This window comes from Lutra lutra, chromosome 2, assembly GCF_902655055.1.
Source record: "Lutra lutra chromosome 2, mLutLut1.2, whole genome shotgun sequence".
In the NCBI taxonomy this organism is placed as follows: Eukaryota; Metazoa; Chordata; class Mammalia; order Carnivora; family Mustelidae; genus Lutra; species Lutra lutra.
The window spans coordinates 204021810-204045204 of NC_062279.1; the positions used below are offsets into that span (position 1 = coordinate 204021810).

Here is a 23395-nt window from a genome sequence, read left to right on the forward strand (position 1 = left end):
TCTTTGGTGAACGGCACATCTGAAAATGTAGCATGGAGCCACCACCCCTTGTGGATTACATGTGCCTGTTTCGTTTATTTGTCCCTGTCAGGTGATGCATGGGCTCGGTGGAGACTTGGCCTTGATCACTAAAATTTATGACACTTGGAAAGATCCCACCTGATGAGTGGCACAGTCACTCTATGTATTTTTCATAACTGCTGTCGTTCAGAGTCGGTGCTGGTAGCATGTTGGAATTGTGGGAGAAGCACTTTTTTCCCCCTAAAAATTAAATACTTTCTTATTTTTCACAAACTCTACAAGACCTCTAGAATGCCAGGTCTTCTGGTAGAAGCCCAAAGCGAAGACGGAATCTGGCGCGCAGTGCCCCCCCCCACACCCGCTTAATAAAGAGGTTCTGAAAAGAAACATCAACTTACCCCATAGTACAGGCCAAAATAGGGCGAGATCTCGGGCTTGAAGACGTTGATGAGGGACAAGATCTCGTCTTTGTAGCCCCAGAGCAGCTCGTGCACGGTGCGGGTCACGAAGAGCGTCTGCTGGTAGGCCTTCAGCAGGGCCTCGATGAGCTCCCGCAGGAAGCGGAGCTGCGCCCACTCCATGGCAGTCTGAGGGGCACAGGCAGGTTCAGGGGGCAGAGCCCCCGCCCCGCCCCGCCCCTCTAACCCCCCCACCCCCCCCCCCGCGCTCCTACGGCCCCTCCCTCCGGCAAAGAGGGCTGGAAGCGTTAACAGTCGATGCTGAGACCGAACAGCCGCAAAGTCAGGCAGAAAGAGCCTCCCTGGCTGCGTGTGCAAGAACAAGACCCTTCAGGTCCTGTCCCTTCTGGGCCCTGTGGATTGTAAGTGTGAGCTGGGCACGCCCGCCCGCAGGCGGCTCGGGTCCCCTCCGCACGCCCGGGGACCGAGAGACGCTCGTAACCGCGCTGGCATCTCCGGCCACGAGGTGGCGCCGCCGTCCCTCTGAGCCGGACCCCGCCGCCAAGGGCGGGGGGCGGGGGGGGGGCGGACGGACAAGGTCAAATCCAGGCTCTGGTCATGTCTGGGTCCTGCGTCCGCCCTGAGTGTCCAGCGGCATGGGTCGCTGCCACCCAGGACTCAGAGTGGGAGCCTCAGAGGGGGCTGCTGTAGGCGAACAGGGAAGTTGTCCCCTGGGTCTCCTGCATCTTTCTCAGATGGGCTGGTCCTTGTAACTGAGCCCAGGGAAATCCTGCTGGGCTGCACTCAGCCCCGTCTCTGCTGTTTATTAAGGGGGGGGGGGGGGGTGTCAGTATATATTTTGGGAATTTAAAAAATCTAAGATTGAAACCTAAACTAAGAAGTGGCATGCCAATTCTGTTGCTGGACCTTCCGAACCAAAACAAGGGGCACATAAACTTTAAAAAATTATTCACTCTCCGCCCTACCCCCCTCCAAAATCCCTATTTTAAAAAAATCCATATTTATCTGCACAAGAGCTGATCCTGAACACACAGCAAGAAACTGGGCGTGGGGAGTCCTAAAATTTGCACTATGTCACCATTTGAAAAGATCTTGTCTTTGGAGCATTGAAAACATCTTTGAGATTATGTCACTATTTGAAAAAGTCTGGAAAAAGTCTCAGATGAACTCTAAGGAAGGGAAGTGTAAAAATGTATTTATATTTTTATAGATGTTTATTTTTAACATAACTTCATAACTCTTAAATGTAAAAACGTAACAGCCTTAACTGAGCGTTTTCCTTGCTTCTCAAAGCCACAATAACGATAATGAAAATGCCTACTTACCACCGCAGGAATATTTAATGTTCTAATTAAGTCAACTTTAGGGTCTCCAACAGATTGATTTCGTTCAAAAACGTAGGCCTTGTTGCTAACGGCAGAAATCGTTGTTCCATTATCTCCAAATTGAATATCTGCTTTGTGTCTAAGTTCCCTAAAAGAAAGAGGATTCTGTTTGAAACCGGTACCACTGTAAAAAGCAATTTTTGACCTTTCTTTTAATATCAAAGTTTTTTCCAACACAACATTCCCACTATAATCATTACGGAGAGAGCCTGTAGATAAGTACCCCGTAAAGGCTGGAGAATAAGTGGAATATGGGGAATGTGGGAAGGAAATGAGGCCTCGGACAGTCTTCTCAAAACACTGTCCTTTTCATTCTTTTCCCCTACAAGGGGGGAGGCCGGGGGCACGATGGTCCAGGGTCCCCTTGACCAGGAAATCAAGGCCGATGAACTCTCTCCTGTGTTATAGTTTGCACCCGAAAATTTTTCAAAATTTTCAGTTCACAGATTCAGTCTGAATTTCAACTTATTTTCCAAAGTTCTTTTATTCCTAACTTGAATTCAGTTGAAAATTCATTGAACAAAATAAATGCCCAAGGCTTACTTAAATTAGAGGAGATGGCTCCTGCTTTTTGGTAAATAGCTCAGTTTGGTTCAAGTTCATGCCCCGGATGGAGTATTAGGAAGTTCACAGGAAGTGCCTGGAGCCAGCACCTCACTAGGGCTGGGTGTGTGTGTGTGTGTGTGTGTGTGTGTGTGTGTGTGGCACTTGCTTTGCGTGCAAAATATAACAGTCACCAGGACACAACACTACAATAGGAAGGTAAATCATATTGTAATGCATTTTTTTAAAAATCCAAATTAATGCAAAAACATTCATGATGAGCAAAATATCAAAATTCCAAATAAAAACAGGATCCTATAAATTTGTTCGGCCAGTGAATGATTGCTAGTCCTGGCCCTGCTTGGTCCATAGCCGGTGCTCACTGAATTCCAGTCTCTGCTGCTTCTCTCCTTCTGCTGCTTGCCTCGTCTTATTCTGGTTCCATCTAGGGCTGAGCTGTCTGACCCCATAGCCACAGGTCTCCTAAGCTGTTGAACTGTGGCTAATCGGAACTGAGACATGTTGTGAGGGTAAAAGACACACCAGATTTCAAAAACATCACCAAAATAGGAGAGTAAAATCTCTCCTGAATTGTTTTATATTGATTACCTGCTTTGAAATAATACTCCTTTAAATACAGTGGGTAAAATAAAAATATATTATTCATATTAATTGCTCCTGTTTCTTTTTGCTTTGTTTTCAGATGTAGCTATGGGAAAAATCTTAAATTAAGTATGTGGCTCACATTATATTTCTATTGGACACAGCTAATCAATAAGAGTTTATAATTCTGACAAAGGTACAAAGGCTACTACCCCCCACCTCCTCCCAGGCCTTTCTTGACCATGGCTACACCCCTGAACGCTGCAGAGCGGAGGGGGCTGTTGGGATCATGTCTTCGGCACTAAACTGCTTAGCGACATCGTCTAGATTATGGCGGGACTCATCTTGATGCCTCAGGTAGACTAACGAACCTTGTATATCTCAGTTCCTAGAATTTAAGATAAAAATAGACAAGCGAATAACAAAGGTAAATACAGAGATGCATTAAAATAGATGTCTTTGCTCTTTATCATAAAGCACCAAGCTATGCACAAGAAATAAATATCAGACCCTGCACGGCTTCTCCAAGGGTTTAACCACACGATTTCATCTGATTTTATTCAGGCCTTATGACAAGGCTGTGGCCCAGACGGAGCTAAGCGGCTTTGTCCCGCTGTTACAGACGGGGACACAGGGCACGGACAGGCATCAGGGGAGTCCGACCTTGAACCCAAGTCTTCTAACTCACACGCGGGGCTCTTCCTGCCACATCATGTGGCCTCCTTTGTAAGTGTCTGCCGGCTGAAACCCACGAATGCCGAACGGGAGAAATTACACGCCCTTGCAGGTGCGAGGAAAGAGTAGAGACCCTGGCAGAGGCCTACGTGGCAGCGAGCCTCGTGCTGTCGGTCAGCAGTGAGCCGCAGCCCCGCCGGCTGACGCCCACTCATTTCCTTCTCTTCAGCTCAGAGCCCTGTTCTCCTTCCTCTCCTGCCCTTGGCCATGGTGAGGGACCCGAGCTCGACCAGTTCCATTCCCTCGGCCTCCAATTCTGAGCACAGAGCCTCGAAATGGAAACCCCAGTGGCCCAGAGCCTCCTTCAGGGAGGTGAGGGGGGACAGCCTTCTCTAGGGACAGTTCTTTGTGCTTGCGGTCCAGACTCCACGGTGGCCTCGCTGACCGCTAAGGAAAACAGGAAAAGTAACCCCAGGATGAACACCAGCTTGCCCTCAGAGAAAGCCGGGCCGGGAGCCGACCCCCCGAGGCGCAGAAGCCCAGGGACGAACTCTGCCAAGTTTTCGGATGAATGATGAAAACTGATAATCTCGCAAAAGCTTTTAACATTTTTTTTCACTGAACCCAGATGTCACGAAATTAGAGGCCAGAATAATTCCAAGCCTGGAGCCTGCTTCGTGGATGTTTGTTTCTATTCACTGACTCTGAAGATGGCTTTTTGAATGTTTTCTTTATTGTTTACTCTATAAGACCCTAACATTTTAACGATTTTATTTATTTATTTATTTGACAGACAAAGATCACAAGTAGGCAGAGAGGCAGGCAGAGGGAGAGGGGGAAGCAGGCTCCCTGCTGAGCAGAGAGCCCGATGCGGGGCTCCATCCCAGGACCCTGGGATCATGACCTGAGCCGAAGGCAGAGGCCTTAACCCACTGAGCTACCCAGGCGTCCCAGAACCTAACATTTTAAAGGGAAATTGAGCATAGAGGTTCCAATCACTTTAGGCCCTCGGTAACTTGACGGTTTCTCAATACATTTCAAAAGGTCAAAGCCAAGGGTTCCCAGACCACAGAGATACTTAATTCCCTTGGCAGGCATGGAGGGACCATGTCAGGTCACTCACAGTGAACCACATGACTTCCCCAGCCACCAGCCTCCCTGAGGAATGACTGACATGTGGCCTGTGTTGTAACTGGAAGAGGACAGTGCTCATTAGCGGTCAGAAGGGGCCTCGCACCCTGCAGAGGCCGGGCGAGGGATGGTGAGGGGCCTCGCTCTCTTAGAACAGCAACTGGTGGAGGAAATCCAAAATGTTTCCCCTCCCAAGCCTCTTATCTGGCACCTTGGGAGGCCGCTGTGGAAGGAGGGGAATTTTAACAATATTAGCAACAAGTCTGGTTACCCGTTCTCACCCACAGCTTCTCCACAACAGTCCGCCGCCAGCAGGGCAGTCTCCTGGGGAACAGCAGACCGAGAGCAAGAAGGGAGAGATTACCGCTCTACAGATCCAAGAACACTAAAGAAACTTCCAGAAATAGAGACAAGAGTTAAAAAAAAAAAAAAGGCAAAGCAAATCTTATGCTTACACAATTAATTAAGGAACTGTACTTGAAGTGCCTCATACTTAGTAGATGCTAATAAATCTCTTACTGAGGTCCAGAACATCACAGGCTCAGATTATGTCTCACTGTTTTGTTTTTTAAAGATTTTATTTATTTCTTTATTTGACAGAGAGAGAGAGAGAGAGAGAGAGTGCACACAAGAAGGGAGAAGCGGCAAAGGGAGAAAGAGAAGAAGGTTCCTCAATGAGCAGGGAGCCTGATGTGGGGCGGGGCTCGATCCCAGGACCCTGGGATCATGACCTGAGTGGAAGGTAGACTATTAAGGGACTGAGCCACTCAGGCGCCCCTGGCTTACTGTTTTTTAGTCACAGTGATGGCCCTGGACATTAATAAAAGGTTGAGTTATACACCATGAACTACTTCATCAGGCAGGTAAATACGAGACTGATTTCAGAGATAGTTAATTTAAAATCATTTTTGGTTAAAACAGAGTTCTTACTTTATGGGGTGCCTGGGTGGCTCAGTTGTTAAGAGTCTGCCTTCGGCTCGGGTAGTGATCCCAGGGTCCTGGGATCAAGCCCCACGTCAGCCTCCCTGCTCAGCAGGAAGCCTGCTTCTCCCTCTCCCATTCCCCCTACTTATGTTCCCTCTCACTGTGTCTATCTCTGCCAAGTAAATAAATAAAATCTTAAAAACAAACAAACAAAACAAAACAAAACAGAGTCCAACTTTTAAAACGAAAAAGTTTTTAAACTCCTGAATGATTAAACAAAATCACCGTCATGGAAGGCGAACAATAGCCAAGATAAGGAAACCAGAAGGAATAACTTTAAGTAGCTAGAAAATGAACATCAGAGCAATCTCTAATTCCTCTGAGATGCCTGATAAATCAGCTCCAGGCGGGACTACGTAACCCTCATCTTTCGCCATTAGGTTCTCCACTCGTCCGCGCTCTGCTGAGAATTAGTGGAAAGTCATGAGCTCGCTGGGTGCGGCGTGGGTGGGGAGCTGCCTGCCAGGCCTGCATTTGACCCTGGCTTCCTCAGTCACGAGCTCTGTGACTCAGAAATTACTTCTTGATTCTGTGCCTCAGTTTCCTCATCTGTAAAATGGAGACGATAACATGCCTTCCTTGGACGGCTGCTGTGAGCATGAAATCCACGGAAGTTTGTAATCCAGTTCGAATGTGTCTGGCACATCCTAAGTGTTTAGGACGCGCTAGTTACCAATATCACGTGCAAGCAGGCTTGAGCAGAGCTCTCGAGATGGAGAGACGCAAAGATCTTGTTCCTGTTTGCAAGAATCCCACAGCATAGCATGCGAGGACAGCCACTCCAATGCCATTTTGCCTGTGGAAAGTGCTCTGATGCTGACTCATTTTGCCTGTGGAAAGTGCTCTGATGCTGACTCTGTGCTAGGCAGCTACCCAGAGGAGGGAGGGATGGCCGCTGGCATGGGAGTCCTGAGGTCAGCATCTTGCAGGAGCAGGTTCTGGAAGGGGGAGGCTTCTCCCAGGTGGGAGAGGAGGGGGCTTCCAATTCGAGGCAGAGAGAGGGCGAGGGCAGGCAGCACAGCGTGAAGGAGGATGTGTTTCCTACATGGAGCTGGGAGAAAACTATGGTCCTAAGGAGGAGGACGCTTTAAGAGAAGCTTTAAGAAGAGCCTGCAGCTCCGGGCTGCACAGCCACGTCAGAGAAGAAGTCAAGTCACAGAGTAGACGGGATGCCAAGGAAGAGAGGGCAGACGGCCCGAAGGCAAGGCGGGGTGCTGTAGGGGTTCAGAACGAACTGCCTCCAGACGTGCCACTTGGGCATATCGATTATTTGCACTGAAAACAATCAAGGCCCAATCCACTCAGGAAGAAACTCTGACCTCCCGCTAACTGCCTAAACGAATTTAGAGAGAGGACCTGCTCCAGAAGACAGCCATCACCACAAATTCACACTAGAATATGAACAAGGCAAGGTAGACAGGGAGAAATCGAGCAAGGCCTGTTTGATCAAAGTCTTATATATCCCGTTGTTTCTCAGTGGCCGTGTAAACCTTCCACCACAAATTCACTCTTCTTCATCTTTCTGCGAATTGTTTTCCTTCCTTTGGAAGGCCCAGACTCCCACCCTCTTCTTAGTTCAGGATGACATACGTACCTCACTTTGCCTCACTGTCTTTGGAATCTCATGCTTACATGGATTTCTCATGGGCATATAATTAAATTTTATTTTCTCCTGTTAATCTTTGTCTCATGTCAATTTAATTCTTAGACCAGTTAGAAGAACCTTGAAGAGTAGAAGAATATTGTCTATCCCCAACAATGTGGAGTAGCACCTGTATTTAATTTTCTGTTATCACTGCCCAGTCAACCAAGGGAAAGACCGAAAAACCTAGAGCCCAAAGTAGAATGCTGAGGAAAACCTGGGGAGGGGGGCAGTCAGCAGGGAGAACACCGCCTGCATTTGTTGGGGGTGTCCAAGAAATAGCTTCACTCCTGAAGACAGAAGTGGTCCCCCATCCTTGAAGTGTTCCCCTGACCCAACTGTCTCCTACCAGTTAAGTCAGCCAGGACTGCCATGTGCCTTCAAAAAACCGACAAGTACCCGGCCACCACCTTTTGTACATGATAAGAAAGAGGAGGGGCGCAGGAGGGATCACTTCCTATTTTGCTTACTTTCAAGCAGTTAAAAATTAAAAAAAAAAAACAAAACTAATTTATCTAAAGCCACTTCTGTTTCTATCCTGAGGAGGGGGGAATATGATATCAGAGAAGAGTCTAAATCAGGTTTAGAGAAAGAGATAAGGATTCTCTTATAATGAGCAATAACTATGTCATTTCTAAATTTTCTATCATCTCTTTGGCATTAAAAAAAAAAACTGTATACAGCTGGCCTTGGAGATGAGTAAAGGACCAAAGGGCTAACAGGACAGAATTCAAAAGTTTAAACAAAGTTCCTACCTTTGCTAAATTGTAAGGAGATAATTAGATCCCTAAGAACTTAAATGTAAAACAAAAGAACTACAAGAAAATACACTTGAATCTCAAATCTTTGAAGGGAATAGGACTTTTAAAGCTCAGAAATGGGGAGAATGGTCATTTTGTGTCGTAACCAAATAACGAAATGACAGTTGATCTACGTGACCAAGAAGGGAATGGTTAAGTAAAGTGCTAAAATATATTGCCCCTAGCTCCGGAAGATCATCCACATGAAAATGTATCTGTATAAAGACTGAACCCAACATGTTGAGTTAACACGTGCTTGACTGTTCTACCCTCAGGAAACGCCAGTCAACCAGACTGATTTAGGAGGCTGTTTGGAGAAGCTGAATCGTTACCAGTAAGAATAGTGAAGACTGACTGGAACAAATGGGGAAGAATTCTTGTAGCTGGGCAGAAAGGACGGGGAGTGAACGAAAGTAAACTCTAGGATGACACACCCTGAGATCCCTCTCCCTGCCCCACCTATCATGCTTCTGCTGTCATTTAATGAACATGTAGCCCAAGAAGAGACATGATTCCTGAATGCACACACATGCTGAGAAAGGAGGACACCTCCCTTCTCCCCATATCCAATCAGCATATTCCACTCAATGTATACACCTCATGACATTCTGACTCCTTATCCTTAAATACGTGCAACCCAAGCCCTTTGGGGAGGCAGATTTGAGGCCTGGCCTCTCCTTGTCTCTTCATTTGGATGCCTCTCCGATAAACGCTTTCCTTGCACATTCCTTGTCTGGGTGACTGGCTTTCCTGCATGCTGGGCATATGAACTTGGGTTCAGTTACACGACAAAGACATAACATGGAGAAACACCTATAATGTAATACTAAGTGAACAGAATATACATATTATGTATATGTACGTGCATATCATATATAGATATATAGTTGGATAACCACATAAAAGTTGAACTCACCCACAGAAAAATGACTGAGAAGATACCCACTAAAATGTTAGCATTGGTTATTTCTGAGACAGTGGAACCATGGATAGTAGCAATTTGTCTTATCTTCCTTTATTCCATTTTCAAGTTTATCTTTACTGCTTATATGTTATTTTTAGAATAATGTGAAACCCAATCAAAGAACCCTCATTTAAAATAAAGCCAGGAGGCCAGAAGGGGGAGCTCTCACACCTTACCAACTTGTCCTCAGGTGCAGACCACAACCCAGTTTCTCCTTGCCCTTGGACAAGCTCAGCTAGTAAGAAGGAACATTTTCTCCTTGCCCGGGAACAAGCTCAGCTAGATGACTAGAGGATCACAACTCAGCCAACAAGAAACCCTGAATTCTCATTTTTCCCACAGCCCCTCCCAACTTCCTCCTTTTTTCTGTAAAGTAAGGTTCTTCTCTTCTGATCTCCAGACTCGCCTAAGGTTCCCTACGGCTAGCAGGTCCTGAACCGTAATTCCTCTGCTATTCCTGAGTAAAACCATTTTGTGGTAAAATAACTGACCGTTCTACTTTTATGGTCAACAATATAAAATACAGTTTGTACCTTTTAAAGGTAATGCTACACATGATATTATATATGTTGGTTATTTCATAATCCAGTACTGCTTAATGGTCAATGAATAATAAAATGAATGAAATAATAAATGAATGAATAATAATGAAAAATAAAAATGCACATATATTTGTCCCTCACGTCTTTCCCTTTCCTATCAAAGCAGTAACATGAGCCTAAAAAAAGAAATTAATCCAAACCACAAAGCTAGGAAACTCAAATGGGAGATATTTTAACGGGGTATTGTAAATTTAGCAAATATGTCTTAGAAATATGACCGTCCGTTAGTTGAAAGAGTCCTTGGACAAATGCATTTTTCTCTTTAATTCTTGATATGCTAATAGTTGCCCAAAAAGAAAAAAAAATCTGACAAAATGAAAAAAATCTCAAGAAGCTCGCAGAAGCCAATGAAGATATCATAAATTGTATATACGTTTTAGGCAAATGTATCAGTAAGCACAGGACCATGAGGCCAGTTTGGTTTGGGCTAACAGGCGCATCCAGGACTGCTCAACCCACAGCTCCATACACATGTAAATAATGCCCTACATTCCTTAAACCGGACTGACTGGTTTTTAGGGTGGAACTGCCATCATCTTTTTCCAAAAACAGGAATATCCTGAACTTAGCAGTATGTGAAAGTTTGAGGAAACGTGCCACGTTAAATCGTTTGTCAAATTAATCAGGCCCCCTGTAGCTCAGCGTGGGGTGGCCTTTCCCCCTTCTCAAGAGATTTCCCACCACCAAGACCAACCCACACCGACCAGCGGGAGGCCCACAGGCCCTCCTCTTCCCTTGCCCCAGGCTCCTGCGGACCCAATCAAGTCAGCTGACTCAGCTGGGAGGGAGCCCATGGAACGCCCAAGTACTGGTGCAGGAGGTACTGGAATGTTCTGTTTGTGGAAACAATAACATAATTAAAACACAAGTGATCCACTAGATCAGATCCACTAGATGACTGCAGAGGGCTCACTAGAAGGGCTGCAAGTGTTGCTAAAAAGGCACGTTTTTCTACAAACTCCAGCTCACGACCCACTCGCCCCTGCCAGGAACGCTGGGTGGTCGGTCCGCACCGTGCATGTGAGCGGCTGCTCTGAACAAAGGCATTCATTTTCAAGACCCTGCTCCTCTCCTGAACCCATGCTTGGCCCCCAGCTTCCCTAAGTCCCGTAGTTCCAGCCGTGTTACCCGCGTTCTGTGGATTTCAACCACTCCTTCTCCTGTGTCCCTGTGCATTTAAGCCACCGCTGAGGATGTTTCATTCACTTGTTTTAAAGTATTTACCAGCCACTGGATATTCCAGGATGAAAGACTTGACTTCTGCCCCTCCTGGAGCTTTCCATGTATGGGGAAGAAAGATACGTAACCAACGGTTAAAATGCCTCTAGTCCGTTTGTAACAGACACACATAGCAGGGAGAGCTCGTCCAAAGTCAGGGAAAGTTTCAGGAAGAGGCACCATTTGAGCTGAGAAAGGCAGTGGTGAGTTCATTCTTTTTTTCTTTTTTTTTAAGATTTTATTTATTTATTTGTCAGAGAGAGCACAGGTGCACGCCCAAGGTGGGGAGCAGCAGGCAGAGCGGGGAAGTAGGCTTCCCTCTGAGCAGGGAGCCGGATGCCAGCGGGACTCGATCCCAGAACCCTTGCATCAAGACCTGGCTGAAGGCAGACACAACAGACTGAGCCACCCAGGCGTCCTGGTGAATTCATTCTTGACTGAGGGACCAGCACGTAAGGGCAGAGTCCTGCGTCTGAGGACCAACAACCCACGGGAACACAGCTGAACTGCACTGTCCGACACGGCAGCCACCAGCCCCATGTGGCTGCATCACACACTTGAAACCTGGCTGGTCCAAAATGAGATGTGCTATGGATTTCAAAGACTTAGTATTAAAAAAATAAAAGGATGTAAAGTACTTCATTAATAATTCTGGATATTGATTACATGTCAAAAGGGCATTCTTTGGGATGGTATTGGGGTAAATAAAATATTAAAATTAATTTCACCTTTTTAAAATGGGACACCTAGAACATTTTCAACTACATATGTGGCTTATAGTAAATTTCTGTTGGATAGCTCTGGTCAGAGTATAAAAGCCTAGGTTGAGAGTGCCAAAAAAATAAATTGAAATTAAAATAAAACAAAAAAGCTAGACATAGGAAAGGAGCCAGATTGCTCAGGCTTGGAATATCACAGAGGAAGAGTCACTAGAGCCCTGAGCAGGGAAGGGAAGGAAATGTCAGATCTCCCTTTGGGAAATCATTTTGGCAGCGGAACAGAAGAGAAACCAAGGCAGGGAGAAAAACAAGAGGAAGGAAATACGAGGCAATCAGTGAGGGACCGACCTGCTTTCCAAAGGACTGGATCTGCTCTCAGGTCTTTAATCTGTGCCACTGGCCATTGCCCCCCCCCCCCCCCCCCCCCCCCCCGGGGCAGTCTCCTTTCTCAGATAAAGTTTTAACATACAGAGACTAAAATACTCAGGACTACAAAGAAAACCGATTACCAAAATACAGGTATCATTTACAAAAATCTGTGATATGGTAATATACATGCTTCCGTACTGACACTTTAAATTAGATATATCATAAGTCTAAATATTACTGTAATTTTGAAGTATTTCTGAGAATGCACAGTATCTTGAGCAATAGCTATCACCACGAGACACACAGTATCCGTTTCCACTGGTGATGAAGCCATGGGTCCGGCTCACATCATTGTGGTTTGCTGCCTACATTTATACTCAAAGGACATTCTAAATTTTAGTGAGTGGTTATTGAAGATAAATCATAATTTTTTCCCCACCTAAGTCACAGACCACTTTCTTTTTTTTTTTTTTAAGATTTTTATTTATTTATTTGACAGATAGAGATCACAAGTAGGCAGAGAGGCAGGTAGAGAGAGAGACGGGGGAAGCTGAGCAGGCTCCATCCCAGGACCCTGAGATCATGACCTGAGCCGAAGGCAGAGGCTTTAACCCATGCACCCCACAGACCACTTTCAGTTCTAACCATGGACCCCTTAGGGACCTGTGGATCCCGAGTCAACAACCCCTAGCAAGATGTTCCCGGGCTTTTGTCAGAAGTAAGTCTTGGCCCGTCTAAAACGGGAAATGGTGGGAGTTGAGTAACAGACACTGCTTTACTTCTAGGACTTATCTCTCCCCGTGACCACATCTACAGCAGCACATTAAATCAGCAGACACAACGGCCTGGAAGGCATTTTAATGGAATATTGGTATTTTTCTGGGTTATGATTGGAGCACATCTCTTTTTCTCAGATGAAGATATGGACCATAGAAACAGTTCCCGGAGCCCCCGAGGGCAAATGTTTTCCTTAGTTCTCAGGTGACTTCATTATTACATGGAGGCAGTCTCGCTCTGCCCAAAAAAATTTAGTGAAAAAGCAAAAACAGCAAAAAGACCAATATTGTACGGTTCCATTCATGCAAGGTACCTAAGGCAGTCCAACGCACAGAAACAGAGTAGAGTAGTGGCTACTGGGAGCTAGGGGGCGGGGGAGGGGAGTCGCTTAATGGTTACAGTTTCAGAGATTGCAGGATGAAAAAATTCTAGAGATTTCTTGCACAACAATGTAAAAACATACTTAACACTACTGACCTGTACACTTAAAAATGGTTATGCATTTTATATTGTTTTCTTTTAATCTCAATAGAAAATGGTTAAAATTGCAAAATGAGAAAACAGATAAACAGGACATTCAGATCCTAATTCTAGTTCAACTTCTAATTATCCCTCAACAGGGCAGCCACAAACACAGACCAGCTCTACCTAGTGCATAGTTTCTGGAGGCATTAAACCCATACAGAACTTTGCTTTTAGGAGTGAAGACCCAAGTATTTATTGAAAATTCCCTTATATGACAGCAGGGTTCATCTTTACAAATCTGGATATTGGTTTATACAGACTAAAACGGTCTGCTAAGATGAGTAATAATACCAAACACTTAATTAGCACTAAGTATGTGCTAGGCATTATCTAAGCACTTTTGAAATACTGATTCGTTGGCTCATTTAATCCCTATAACAATCCTGTCCTATTATTATCTCCAGGTAAGGAAACAGAGGCACAAAAAATAGTTAGTGGTTGAAGTAAGATTCAAAACAGGTAATTCAACTCCAGAGCTAGACCGTGAACACCTGAGGCAGGGACAGGGATTCTCTTTTTTTTCTTTATGTATGTATTTATTCGCGAGAGAGTGTGGGCGCACACGCATATATGGCAGGAAGAGGCAGAGGGGGAGGGAAAGGATCTTCCCGCTGAGCACTGACCTTGACCCGGGGCTTAATCTCACCACCCTGAGCCCATGACCTGAGCTGAAACCAAGAGTTGGGCTGCTTAACTGACTGAGCCACCCAGGTGCCCCATGGGACCAAGATTTTTATCTCTGAATTCTTGCAAGGGGACAATGCTAATTTATAATGTGCATTAGTCAGCAACCTTTTATTGAGCAATAGATTATAACAGAATTCTGAGGCATTTTTGCCATTTAGCAGTTCTGTACCCCCCACCCAAAAAAAAAATTCTTGCTGTGTGCTTCTTCTAACGTTGTTGGTTTTTTTTTTTTTTTTAGTTTTATTTTTTTTTTTTTTTAACTAATCACTACACCCAACTTGGAGCTTGAACTCATAACCCTGAGATCAGGAGTTGCACTTTCCTCCAACGGAGCCAGCCAGGCTCCCTGCCTCTAATTTTTCTTAAACTTGGTAAGGAGAAATTTTGTTGGAAAGGTTATTGGGGGTGGGGGTGGGGGGCTGGGTATGGCAACCATCGGGAAAGTGCTCTGACCACAAGATTCCCCGAGCACTTCCCTCTACTAATCTTCTAGAAAATGATTAAAGTGATTCTCCTACCTCCCCCGTGTTCAGAATTGGTCATCCCTGCCAGAGGCTCTAACCTACCCTGCCACTTGGTTATCTCTCATGCCCAGGACGGGTGGGGAAAGGGGTGAGTAGGACACAGAAAGGCCTGTCTGCAGACAGCAAATTCCAGGACCTGGTCTAAAATGGAATGTGGGGGACGGAAAGAGAGGAAGGCCTTAAAAGTCATCAAAGAGAATCAAGGGGTAACCTTAAAAGGGTTGCGGGCAGGGAATAGCTCCTCATGGCTCAATAAACACTTTCTCAGCGAACTCAGGAGGAGGCAGCTGCGTTCCTAAACCTGACAGGTTGAGACTGGCCCTAGTTCACAAAGCCTTTCTCTTTCAAGGTGTCATAGGCATGTGCCCAACACCAGCAACATTTCAGACAGATGTCACCAAACCTGTGCTCCCCATGCAGCACACAAAGGACGCTCGAGGGAAGAGAAGTGGACTCCACCCCGAGTGGGGTCACTCCGTATTTCCCGCTGGTGCGGCAGGGATGTGGTCAGGACTCACCTGTAGGTATACGGACCCACTTCTTCTAACCGAGGGATCTCCCCTCTGAGGATCTCCTCTGGATTGGTGACGTTGAAGAAATAGAACTGGGCATACACAGGCAGAGGGGGCTTCTTCCAGGAGTCAAAAGTCTCGGAACCATTCCTTAACACAATATTCTAGGGGAGAAAACCAAAAGGAGATTGTGTGAGGCAGTTGGCTTTGAACAAAGAGTCAGAGAGAGGGACACTCCCTGCTCTGACCTCCTGGCTCACTTACTGTTCCCACAGGCATTCAACTGCGGTCTTTTGGGAGGAAGGCCGTGCCTCAGGTTAACAGGAAGCCCACAGCCCTATTAAGCCATAAAAGGTCTTCAATAACTACTTGTAATAAAGGAAAGATGGTAGCCATAGCTCATGGGTACAAATGGTGTTACCAAAACCAAGGTCATAGATTGAATACCCAAAAGGCCCTATTGACTTTGTCATGAAGATTCCACAGGTGGTACAGCTGCAGAGGAAAGTAGGCCATTCGGAGAAGCACTGCTACTCCTAGCTTGCCCGCATGGTAGAACAACAAGGTGATGGGCCCAAGATGGCTGGATTTGGTCCTTCCGTGAGAGGTAGAACCACACCCATTCCTACCACCTCCACCAACAGGGGGTTCACAGGAATTTTTTCATTCAGTCCCTAATAAAACCATAGAAATCCCTATCCCTGTTTTAAAAGATGAGGAAGCTGAGCCTTACTGATGTTAAGTGCCTGGGGTCCTTTATCTACAATCCTTCCTTCATTTCCCATCTTTACTATGTGTTACGGGTACCCTCCCAGACTCATATCTTGAAACCCTAATGCCTAGTACTTCAGAATGTGACCGTATTTGTGACCTCAGAAGACATCCACCTTGATGAAACCCTCATCTCAAGACTTTCAGTATCCAAAACCATGAGACAATGAACTTCCTTCCTTCAAGTCTGTGGTATTTGTTACAGCAGCCCTAAAAAACCCATACATCTTGGCCCCCCATGGGAGGAGTATTCTCCACCCTACTGACTTCAGGCTTGGCCAAGTGACTTGATCGGACCAATGAAATGTGGGTGGGATGGCGATGCCCCAATCTGGGGCTCAGGCCTTAGAAAACATGGCTGGTTTCCACCAATCAGCCTTCGACAAGAGAAGAGCACACTTCAGGTGGCTGTGGATCCTTCAGCCAAGGCCCTAAAATGGTGATGTGTGGACCAGACATGAAGCCTGGAGTCCAGCCCAGCTCAGCTGAGCCAGCCAAGCTCAATGTGCAGCCACCTGCACACCATGAGTGTGAAACAAATGTCACTGTTACAAGACGCTGAGACCTGGAGTTGTGTGTTATGCAGCATTGCAATGGAAGCCTGACTAACACAGCACTCCAGGTTAAAGACCAAAACTTACTATGTAGTAGTCCCAACCGTCCTCAACTTGTTAGTGGGGAAAAATCTTCATTTTTTAGGGTATTGAAGTGCACAAGAAAGATAAAGAGACAGACTGAGAATAAACAACCCAAAGTATGAACAGTCATTAACTCTTGAGTATTGGGAATCTGGACCATTGTTATTTCCTCCTTGGTGAATTTCAGTATTCTCCAACTTTTTTACAACCAATGAAGAAACAGACATTGAAAACATTTTCAGAAGAAAATCTAAAGAGGAAAACAATTTTAAAAAGAAAATCAAAAGAGGAAAATGGGATTGACTGGTACAGACAAGGCAAGGCCAGTGGTGAAACAGTGAGACTAGATGGTAAGAGAAGCATGCACCGAGGTCACCTGCAGTCGTGAGGCTCCGAGTGACAACAGACAAGGGGACCAGCCTCAAGACATGTCCGATACCACGATACCACACGCTACCATGTATTGTGACACAGCATGGGACAGAATGTTCCATTTTAACAGTCTAGGCCTCCGACTTATTAGAAGGAATGATACGGCTCTATTATTAAATAGAGAATCTTTGCAGGGAAGACCAAAGTGGCTCTGGGATGGGCAGATGCAGAGAAGCCAAGCTCGTTGAAGTCAAGCCAGTGGTCTGGGGGGCTGGATGTAAACTTACATCCCTGAGTTGGCCATGCCCTAGAACTGGGGATTATTTGTGGTTTGGCATCTGCTCAGAATGTCTAATGGTCAGATTTCTCTTCAAACAACACATCATTGAAATATTTTGGTTTTTACTATCAGTAGTGATTTCTCAGATGAGATCAGCTCTACAAGACAGAAAAATTTAAAGACAAACCATGAAACTCCTTTCCTCCAACTTTCCGCATTCAGCTCAGCCTTTCCCGGGTGAAGTGCTCCCCCGCTGCCCAGCATGCCTGGGTCTTCCTCTGCCCAGCCCCTGAGCAGCTGAATCACTAACTTTTTTTTTTTTTTTTTTTAGATTTTATTTATTTATTTGACAGAGAGAAATCACAAGTAGGCAGAGAGGCAGGCAGAGAGAGAGGAGGAAGCAGGCTCCCTGCTGAGCAGAAAGCCCGATGTGGGGCTCGAACCCAGGACCTGGGATCATGACCTGAGCCGAAGGCAGCGGCTTAACCCACTGAGCCACCCAGGCGCCCCACTGAATCACTAACTTGAGGCAGTTTGTTTTTTTTTAGAAGCTTGCGTTCTTTTATCTCGTCTCCTATCTCAGTTATCTGAAGAGGAGCTGGAGAGAGAGTCATGCTGAGAGAGCGAGAGAACAGCAGAACTGCAAAGGTCCTGAGGTTGACAAGATGGAACTCCGGGGCTCCAGAAGGGTAAGGGGGTGTGGGTGAAGGTCGGCGCTGGGGCTGGAATCCTGTGTGGCTCTTCTTTACCCTCTGACCCTATTTCTGCATATAACAGTTTTAAAAAATGGGTACAAAAATACTGCACTTTTTTTTTACTTTTTAAAACTTTATTTCAACATAACTATGCTTGCAGAAATGCACTCATACTGATAATACATAACTCATAATAGAATGCAATTTAAGTTTAACTTATCCTACATGATTTAGACCAAAAACTTGGTACATGGTTTAAATTATACTATACATCTTAGTGGTACAAGTTGTATGTAGAGTTTCTCCACCAAAGTATATACATGTTAGCCTCCAGAAATACCTTAGTAACATGAACTTAACCTACCTAAAACTGATATGTTAACTATGAGAAATATAATACATAAATTATAATTCATCTTCTAGAGGACTTTGAAGGTCCAAAGATATTTTTTAAGTTGTCTGACTTCATTAAAATAAGGAACTCTTCTTCTTGTCCATAAATTTCCAGAATAGGGCAAGGCAATGACATCCTCTCCTCTATGAATGCCTTGGGTATCCCCCTTTCACTGGATGCATCACGCCTTCTTTTGAACCCAATAACACATTACATTGGGATTTCTTAGGGAAAAAGTGGTCAGGACCAAAAACATCTTCTAAAAATCAAAGTTAATGGGGATCAACATGAAGCAGCCCAAATCTGCAACCAAAAATGAGAACAGTGCATCTACTCAGTATGGAAGTGAATGAGGTTAGCCATTGGCTTTTTCAAAATGAAGGTGCTAAGCCAAAAGACCCAAAGAAAGGGTCTTTTTTTTTCTTTGATCTTCCCCATAGTGTCTAGAACGATGCAGTTCTTGGATAAATATCTATTCAATCAACAAAACAGAGTACTGGAATACTTGGTCACAGGATGCCTGGGGGGCTCAGTTTAAGCGTCTGCCTTCAGCTCAGCTTCTGATCGCTGGGTCCTGGGATGGAGCCCCGTCAGGCTGCCTGCTCAGCGGGGAGTCTGCTTCTCTGTCTCCCTTTGCCCCTCCTCTTGCTTGTGCTTTCTCCCGCCCTCTGACAAATAAACAAAGAAAATCTTTAAAAAGAGAGAGAGAGAGAATAATTAAACACTAGCTTCCACCGACTTTGCTTATAAGATGCTAGGCAAGAAGAGCTTTCTTTCTTTCTTTCTTTCTTTCAGAGAGAGAGAGAGCAAGCATGAGAGTGCCAGGCTTTACACCCAGCGTGGAGCCCAACACCCAGCGTGGAGCCCAACACCCAGCGTGGAGCCCAACACAGGGGCCAATCCCACCACCCTGAGATCATGACATGAGCTGAAATCAAAAGGCAGCCACTTCCACCACTGGGCCACTACGGCGCCACGAGGAGTAGTTGACAGGAGGCCGTCGGAGAGGTGCCAAAGAAAGGCACGGATGGTCACATGAGAAGTCACAGCGCCAGATCTTACAAAAGCAGATCCTAAGCCACAAAGCCAAGGGAGCTTCAAAGTGTACCCAGAGCAGGTGTCTGCTCCCTGGACATTTCAGTTACGTTCAGATACGGGAAAGTAATACCTTCATTATAACCACATAAACCTGGGAAATCTAGCACCTGTCGGTTTGTGCATCTTATCAGTAAGCCAGAACCCTAAAGAGCTAAGAGCAGCAGTTCCTTTCGTGGGTGGGAAAAAAAATCCATGCCCTGACCCCTCTTCCTAACAACTATCTGAAGCAGTGCTATACCCTTGGTTTTCTTGCAAAATATAGAACTATGAATGCAAATCATCAAAACACTGCGTACTTGCTAGGCATTATCAGATATAACCCATTCCAAAAGCACGCCCCTACTTAGGGGAATACTGACCCACACAGGCAAGTAATTCCGCAATGTAAGGTAGTATGTGATAGCTGGTCAATGAGGATGCCAGAAAATGGTCTTGACAGTGCTAAGAGAAGAGACTCTAAGAACTGAGATGGAGAACAGCAGTCCTTACAGTGGGCCAGGGAGAATGAATAAAAATTTAGCAAACAGAGGAAGGTCATGAGGGTGGACACCTTACGGACAGCCAGGGTTGGTTCCACTATCCTCTCTGTCCTGGCAGAGTGGGCCCTTCCTGCCTGCCTGTTCTGTGTCCATCTCTCCCGGAACCCTCAGCTTGATTGGAAAGATAGTGGTGTAGAGAAGGAGACAATAAAACATGCAGAGATGGGACAGCAGTGGGTGTGACTGCGCATCACATCAAGCAGGGACATTCACTTACAGAGAGAGGTTCGGGTCACAGGAGCCTAAGTTTCATCTGACAGGAAGTGGGGAGCCATGGGAGGTTTTGGAGCTGCAGAGTTTTATCAAGCACCGGGCACTACACTGCCCTTTATCCCAGGTAATTCCCTGAATGGCCTAAAAAGGTGCAGTCAGCCTCCCACCCAGGACTCACTCCAAACCTGAGCTCCTGGCAATGCCGAATTTTACCAGAGCCCCACATTCCTGGAAAACGGTAAACGGTTCAGGAACCCCCCCCCCCCTTCTGTGTTCCAGGAAATGGCTTACTGCAAAAAAAAACATTCCCCCTATAACTGAGATAAGGTTCCCCCATTGTTTATCCCTCCTTTACCTGACCAGGCCAGATGCAGACCCTCCACACTCCCATTTTTTTTTGCCTCCTAACTAATTAGTTGAACCATATATTCCCACTGATCGATGGAAACAAGATGTCTGTTAATGTACAACATGGTGACTATAGTTAATAACTCTTTCTGGTATACCTGAAATTTGCTGAGAGAATAGATCTTAGGTGTTCTCACCCCCACCCCCAACACACACACACACACACACACACACAGGCAACTATGGAGGAGATGGCTATGTTAATTAGTATGATTATAATAATCAGGTTGTACACTTTAAATGTATACAGTTTAAAAACATGTTTTAATTTAAGTATAGTTGATATACAACGTTACAATTACTTTCAGGTGTACAACATAGTGATTCAGTAAATTGTACATAATACTGTGCTCGCTACAAGTGTGGCTACCATCTGCCACCCTCCAGTATTAGTATAATACCACTGACTAGATTCCCTATCTTGTGCCTTTTGTTTCCTGACTTACTCATTCCATAACAGGAAGCCTGTATTTCCCACTCCCCTTCGCTGACTTTGTTTTCCAGGACCATACATGAGAGTGAACTCAAAATGGATAAAAGACCTTAAATGTGAGACCTAACACCATAAAAATCCTAGAAGAGAGAACAGGCAGTAATTTCTCTGACATTAGCCAAAGCAACATTTTTCTCGGTAAGTCTCCTCGGGCAACGGGAACAGAAGCAAAAATAAACTACTGGGACGACACCAAAATAAAAAGCTTCTGCACAGCGAAGGAAGCCACCAATAAAACAAAAAAAGGCAACCTCCTGAAGAGGAGAAAATATTTGCAAATGATGTATCTGATAGGGGGTTACTATCCAAAATACACAAAGAACTTACACAGCTCAACACCAAGTATGTATAATTTGTATTTGTCAATCATACCTCAACAAGGTGGGGGAAAAAAATGCTCATTAGCCAAACTCTGGTTAAGTTTCTCTCCTTTCCAGCCTTGTTTACTCTCCTTCCTTGCCAGCAAAATTGGCTCCAGCAGATCACTCTGTCAGTGTTCTCCCTACTGTACATTCCCTGCTTCCTACTGCACTAGTCCTTTCAAATGGTCTCTCCTCACCTAGGTTGGATTTTTTTTACTTGAAGCTCCTAACTTTTGTGCCACGTTGCCTATTCTGAGTTGCCACAGGCAGGCGAGAGGTGTTTTAAAAGGTTAAATGGGTCCAAGTGGGAAGGAGGGGTTGGCTAGGAGGTCGGAAGGATGAAAGGAGGTTTCAGCAGAGTGCTTATCTCAGGCCACGCCCAAAACGCTCAGTGAATGGTAACTGTGATCTTGATTACTGCCACCTTCAGGGTGGGGATCAAAGTTCTCGGTTTAAACAAAACAAGAAATCACGTCCTTTGCACTGTAGACAGTCCAGCAAATGTTAAATGATAAAAGACAAAAGAAACCACACAGGAAGTCTTTAGTCATGATCCTTTCTTATAGCTCCGTCTGTAATTCAGTTTAGGTTGAGATAACGAGGAATTAGCATAAAATCAGAAATAACCAAAATGTCAAACGGAAAAGAATGATTTAGTAAATATGATAACTCACAGGCTGGAGGAGAAAGCAACCATTAAAATGATAAAGGCTACACAGAAATAAGGAACGTGCTCATGATCTATGTCAAATGGAGAAAGACCGTGTAGAATATGTATGCATGTGCACAAGACTGGCAGATAAAATGCAAACATGAAAATATGGAGGGGGGTAAAATCCAGATAATTTTAAAATGTCGATGTTTGAGTTGCCGTCAACATCTCTAAACCTCTACGCTAACCATCTAATCACACGCATCTCTATGGGACAGGACCAGGAGGAGGGGTCTTCCATTCTCCCTCTTAGTTTTCTGCATAGTTACGATTTTTTTCTTTTTTACAGCAGAAATAAATTTCTTCTGGAAGCTGAAAAAAATAATCATGCCCTTATTTTTTTAAGTGAAAATCAAAGACAGAAACTTTGTAATGTCATTAACAGGGCCTGAGGGAGAGGAGAGGGAGTGGACCCACAGAGAACCAACTTCATCTGGGCTTTTCCTCTGTCCTCGCAAAACAAAGGCGAGGCTGATGCCCCGCCAGCTGGCCAGCTGCGGTCGTTCTCCCACAAAAGCTCCAGGAGCCGCCATCCCCCACCCCGGGTTTCGGCTCCCCAGTATTTCTTCCCCCATCACTGCCTGGAAGGTGGACTGAGCGCGCTGCCTTCCTTGCTAACTCCTCCGGACAAGCATCCCAGTCTGCGAAGAATTTCAGAGTCAGAAAGGACCTGCAGTTTCATTTACCTATTAAACGAAAGAAAATCGCCTCAGAATTACGAACCTCGAAAGAGCCAGCAAGTGTGAGTGCACAGATGGGTTAATGGCTCGAGGTGATTTCCTCTGGTTTGCATCCAGCTCTTAGGCCACGAACATCCAAAGACAAGGAGAAGCGTTTCCACAAAGGAGGGCTAAATCTTCCCGGAAGGGAGGGTAAAGCTGGCTGGTTTTACAAAAGTCTGATGTGAACTTGTTCCTCTGGATCTCAAGGCGACCAGGGCAGTTTGGGGATAGAAACGAACACGGAGCGTCCTTAACTGAACAGAGCAAATGCACAGCCGGACGGACGGCGATCCTTGACAGACTGCCAGAACCACACGGGGGAACAGGTTCTGGTACAGCCTGGGGCTCTCCTCGCCATCTGCCTCCGGCCTCCACCCCCATCGCCATCCCCCTCCCCGCCCCCGCAACCACTCTCAGTGGAGTCAACAGCCACACACGTCTCACTCCTTCTTCCATCCAAGTCTTGCCCTCTCAAGTGTTGGCCTTTCCTGCACCTTTAATGTGTCTCCTCTCCTCCACGCCACGATGCTCAGTGTTTGTCGAGTCCCAGAGCAGACCGCATGTCGGGTGTGTACACACAGCAAGTGCAGATGGAGAA

The 23395-nt window shown here is 45.6% G+C and overlaps 1 protein-coding gene across 1 annotated transcript in view; it reads right to left on the reverse strand.

The window, feature by feature from the left end:
• SCARB2 (scavenger receptor class B member 2) overlaps nucleotides 1-23395 on the reverse strand; it is a 69587-nt gene that overhangs the window by 33857 nt on the left and 12335 nt on the right. The window contains exons 2-4 of the mRNA XM_047719576.1: nucleotides 15107-15264; nucleotides 1766-1913; nucleotides 420-608 (exon numbers count right to left, since the gene is read on the reverse strand). Of these exons, the coding sequence (XP_047575532.1) occupies nucleotides 420-608; nucleotides 1766-1913; nucleotides 15107-15264 (495 nt within the window). The remainder of the gene's footprint in view (nucleotides 1-419; nucleotides 609-1765; nucleotides 1914-15106; nucleotides 15265-23395) is intronic.